This window comes from Cynara cardunculus, assembly GCF_001531365.2.
Source record: "Cynara cardunculus var. scolymus isolate 2C chromosome LG 13, CcrdV1, whole genome shotgun sequence".
NCBI classification, from domain to species: Eukaryota; Viridiplantae; Streptophyta; class Magnoliopsida; order Asterales; family Asteraceae; genus Cynara; species Cynara cardunculus.
In genome coordinates, this window is record NC_037540.1 from 27,929,079 (window position 1) to 27,934,546 (window position 5,468).

The following is a 5,468-nucleotide window of genomic DNA, read 5'->3' on the forward strand; positions in this document are numbered from 1 at the left end:
TAGTTCTTTTCGATTGTCCATCTGTTTGAGGATGATAGGCGGTGCTATAATCCARAYRCRTACCCAATGCCTTTTGAAGAGTCTGCCAAAATCTTGATGTAAAACGTGTATCTCTATCCGAAATAATGGAAATAGGCACACCATGACATGTTACTATTTCATCGATGTAGATTTGTGCAAGCCTTTCCATACTGAAGTCTTCTCGAATCGGTAAAAAGTGCGCGGATTTCGTAAGCCAATCAACTATGACCCAAATTGAGTCATGTCCTTTCCTAGTCCTAGGTAACTTAGTAACGAAGTCCATTGATATCTGRTCCCACTTCCATTGGGGAATCTCTGGTTGCTGAAGGAGACCAGACGGTTTCTGATGCTCTGCTTTTACCCTTGCGCATGTTAAGCATCGACTTACGTACAAAGCAATATCCTTCTTCATTCCTGGCCACCAGTAATATTCTTTTAGCTCYTGGTACATCTTATCAGTTCCTGGGTGGATTGAGTATCTTGAGCGATGTGCTTCCTCCAAAATTGTTGACCGAAGTTTGTCGTCCTTTGGTATCCAAACTCTATCTTTAAAGTAACGTACCCCATCTGCTCGGGTTTCGAATTTCTTTTCTAAGTGATACAGGGTCTCGTTCTTCAGATTCTCTGTTTTCAACGCCTCTACTTGAGCTTCACGAATTTGTGTTTTTTGGTTCGTTTGAATTATTATCCCCATCGCTCGTACTCTTGACGGTTTTATTCTTTCTTTTCGACTTAGAGCGTTTGCTACCACGTTAGCTTTCCCTGTATGGTATTTTATTTCACGGTCATAATCGTTGAGAAGTTCGACCCATCTCTGTTGCCTCATGTTCATCATCTTTTGGTTTAGAATATGTTGAAGGCTTTTGTGATAAGTGAAGACAGTGCATTTGGTGCCGTAGAGATAATGTCTCCAAATCTTGAGTGCAAACACCACTGCTCCTAGCTCCAAGTCATGAGGTGTGGAGTTCTTTTCATGAACCTTGAGTTGCCTTGATGCATAAGCAATGACCTTGTCATTTTGTATCAGCACACATCCCAAGCCTTGGTGTGATGGATCACAATATACCACAAAATTCTCCGTGCCTTCTGATAGTGCTAAGATCGGTGTATGACATAGCTTATGTTTGAGCAATTGGAATGCTTCTTCTTGCGTTAGTTAACCCAAATGGCATGACTAAAAATTCATAATGACCATAACGAATTCTGAACGCCGTCTTAGGAATATCTTCCTCATGGACCCTCATTTGATGGTATCCGGATCGAAGATCGATCTTTGAAAAGTAAGTGGCACCTTGAAGTTGATCGAACAAGTCGTCGATTCGGGGAAGAGGATATCGGTTCTTAATGGTCAGCTTATTGAGTTCCCTATAATCGATGCACATCCGAAGGGATCCRTCTTTCTTTTTAACAAATAGAACTGGAGCTCCCCAGGGTGAAGAGCTGGGTCTGATGAATCCTTTGTCGAGTAGCTCCTTTAGTTGGTCTGACAATTCTTTCATTTCCGATGGTGCTAAACGATAAGGTGATTTGGCTACAAGTGCTGCTCCAGGAATTAAGTCAATGTGAAATTCGACTTACCGTAACGAGGGTAATCCTGGTAGCTCATCAGGAAACACCTCGGGAAAATCCTGAACTATGGGAAAATCCTGGATGCGTTTCTCTTTAATTCCTTTATCCATAATGTGAGCCATAAACGCGACATATTCCTTTTTCAAGTATTTTCGCATCTTCATACATGTTACTAACTTGAAATTTCTCTGGGACTTTTCTCCGTGCACCACGAGCGTTTCACTTCCTTTCAAAATTCGAATGGTCTTCTCAGAACAACATATCTCGGCTTGATTTTTGGATAGCCAATCCATACCCACAACTACATCGAAGCTTCCTAATCTAATTGGAATAAGGTCTATGATAAAGTTTTGTTCAGCTAAACGTAATGTACCATTTGTGATTACGTCTTTCGTCCTAACTTCCTGACCATTAGCAAACTCGATAACGAAATCTTCTTTCAGCTTTTGCGATTTTAAACCAATCTTTGGTCTAAATTCTAGGGATACAAARCTCCTATCTGCTCCARAATCAAATAGTATGGATGCRTAATGATTATTCAGAAGAAATGTACCTGTGACCACATTCGAGTCTTGCCTGGCTTCTTCCACCCCAATTGCAAATGCTCGACCTCGTGCTTGGCCTCCTTGATTTCCTTGGTTGACTGGTCGTGCTGGATTAGTATCTGACCCTCGGTTCAATTTTAGGCATGCATTCTAGAAATGATTCGGGCTTCCGCACTCATGGCATGTTCGATTCTCTCCGATCTTGCAATCTTTAGCGAAATGACCTCCTTTATTGCATCTGAAACAGATGATGCAACTCCCGCTATGGTGATAATTGCACTTGCCACATTTAGGGTAAGTTTCCTTGCCCTTTTCTCTTGTTTGAGACTGAGCCCCAAAGTTTCTTATCACTTTTTGGTTCTTGCCTATATTGTTGTTGGCCCTTTTCCACGATTGCCCCTCTAGTTTCTTCTTTCCACCAAATTTGTCTTGCTTTAAAATCCCTGATCTAACTGCATCATTTGTCAAACGATTTGCCAAAACCACCGCGTTTTGTATAGTGGTTGGGTTTGCCGACGTGACCATCCCTCGGATTTCAGGTACCAATCCCCAGATGTACCGATCAATTCGTTTCTCCTCTGGAGTGACCATATGAGGTACTAACTTGGCAAGCTCATGAAAACGAGCAGTGTATTTGTCCACCTCCATTCCAATCATGGTGTGATTCCAGAATTCAACTTCCAACTTCTGAATTTCGCTCTTAGAACAATACTCTTCGATGAGTAACTTTTTGAGTTCTTCCCATGATAGTTCATAGGCAGCTTGGCGACCACGGGTTTGAACTTGAATGTTCCACCAAGTTAGGGTTCTACCCTGGAGTTGGCATGTTGCATACTCCACCTTACAGTCATCTGAGCACTTGCTAATATGGAGTACCGACTCCATGCTCTCAATCCATGATAGTAATCCAATTGCACCTTTTTTACCATGAAACTCCTTGGGCTTGCAGGACATGAATTTCTTGTAGCTGCATCCTCTATCATTGGTGTTACGGTTCTCCTCCCTAACGAGATTCTCGGTGCTAGGGCCTCCCTCACTCCTTTGACTTGCATTAATGCCCGCTGTAACCTGAGCGACAATAGTTGGTACTGCCTCCCGAATTTGCTGAGCTATCAACTGCGCTATATCAGGTGTTTGGCTTTCAGGATTCTCTCTCATGCTGCGTGCACTCCTTCTTGGGGGCATATTTCTATCGTACAAATTTTTAAATTGAAGTTTTGGATACTTTCATTATTTACCATTGTATTGCATTATGCACGATATGTTACAATCATCTAATCATGTAACCAAGGTAATATATATAATAACCTATAATTATAAAGGCATTTAATCAATAATCAACGAAATTTAACCATCCAAAGACAAAATTCCATAATATCAGCAAATAAAATAAAGACGTGCAACAAACGAGAGAAATTGCTCTTAAGTCACGGCTATATGCCCCAAAAGAAAATCTTAAGTTTGATCCATCAATAGCTTAATAAATAAAGTCTTCTAACGCATCAGACTCCAAATAAGTAACCCCATCACTATCGCCAGAACTCCTACTAACACCGCCAGATAGGTATGCAACCTCCTAATCGCTCTCCTAGCAAAGAAAATTAACTCCAATGAGCGATCAATCATATTATCTTGAGTGCCTAGGGCCGCAATCACTCCATCAGCAAAGTGTCGATAATGCTCCAACCTACTTTGACACATCTCTAGGTCTTGGGCGATGCCCAAAACCCATAAATTCTCCAAGGTAGTCATACCCGGAGGGCGCTCCGACGTGGTCCTGGTGGTAGGTGGGGGTGTTATACTACGAGTGCGTGATCGAGATGACTCCCTCACGGCTCCGGTAGGGGCGGAGAAAGACACCCTCACAGGCGGAGGAATGCACTTTCGGGCGGTGGCCCGAACTCTAACTCCGTGTGGCGCTATAGAATGCGAGGGTATAGAGCAAGGCGGTTCTGGAGTAGGTGATCGCGCCAATGATTCGGTAACATCCTTGTCACTATCATAACCATGCTTTGAAGGATCGTAATCTCCGGAGTTCGAAAACTCATTTTCTGATGACATAGTGCTGCGATATTTAATAAAAATTTTAAATTATTGAATGAATCATAATAAATGTCAAAAAGATGCAAAATTTATGCAAACTCACATATGCGAACCGTGCTTTTCTTATTGAGTAAGAAGTCCTTAACTTTTAGACAAACACCTAACATAACCGATCCACATCTCTCCTTATACATGCTTAATTAGACACAGGTGATCAGACTCTGTCTAATTAGAGTATGCTAAGAAGTCACTCGTTCTAGTTATATTAGTAGTATGTCCGTTTTGAATTTTTGAGACTCTTTTTAAGAAAATTATTTCGTAAAATTTTGGGTTATAGTGTATGGTTTTCTTAGAAAACCAGTGTTCTCTATAACCTATTGCTCTGATACCAAATCTGTCACATCCAAAGTGTTTTAAGTGTTTGGAGAACAAAACTCCATATTTTCATGTGATTTCACTTGCATGCAGAATATAACTCATATAGTTAACTCTCAAAGGAAGAATCATCCTTTTTCATCGAGTTTTGAAAGAGATATGGTCATTGGAACATACATATACAAATCTGTCAGATTCGNAGAGATATGGTCATTGGAACATACATATACAAATCTGTCAGATTCGGACAAATTGCATGCTCTCTTTGTTTTGAGTAGTTAAAACCTCAAATCACCACAATTTTGAATAAAATCAGTGGCATATGAAAGGTAACTCATTAAGTTAACTTCCAGAAGAAAAATCAATGATTTTGAATGATTATCTAGAGACTTATGGCTGTTTAAAGTAGGGTTTACCTACTGAAAAACTCTCAGATGCACATATATAATGTTTTGAGTATTTGGGGAGTCGAAACTCAATGATTTTGAGTGAGACCAATTGTATTACAACCCCAAATCAATAAATAAACTTTTAGAAGAAGATTCATAACTTTTGAACATATTATTTTCAAGATATAGACGATTTATGCACATGCACATAATCTGTCAGCATCTAAAAATGCCAATTTTAAGAATCAAACTCACATAAAATCATGATTCTACCTACCTTCTTGAGTTCTAATGTTTGGGTCATAGATTACCACCATCATATGAACAATGTTACATGTTTTTGGTGTGTAATCTCTCCTTAAAACTCAGAATTTTCGGAGGTTAGAATATAGTAGATAGAAATGCATAAAAAGTGGGTTTTTCTCCAAAAATTTTGCAAGAAAAAGAGGGAGATGAACATGTTACCTTGATTATTGATGTGAGGAATGTAATATCTTCAAATCCTTGCTAATAAGATGAAGAATTC

General features: G+C 39.8%; 1 protein-coding gene across 1 annotated transcript; it reads right to left on the reverse strand.

Annotated features, from left to right (window-relative positions):
* Nucleotides 1-1,595: 1,595 nt before the first annotated feature.
* Nucleotides 1,596-3,320, reverse strand: LOC112524955. Its single transcript, XM_025134898.1, has 3 exons — nucleotides 2,360-3,320; nucleotides 2,144-2,254; nucleotides 1,596-2,089 (listed from the first exon to the last, which is right to left on the reverse strand). Exons 1-3 carry the CDS (start codon nucleotides 3,318-3,320, stop codon nucleotides 1,596-1,598), a joined length of 1,566 nt encoding a protein of 521 aa, XP_024990666.1.
* Between the last annotated feature and the right edge of the window lie 2,148 nt (nucleotides 3,321-5,468).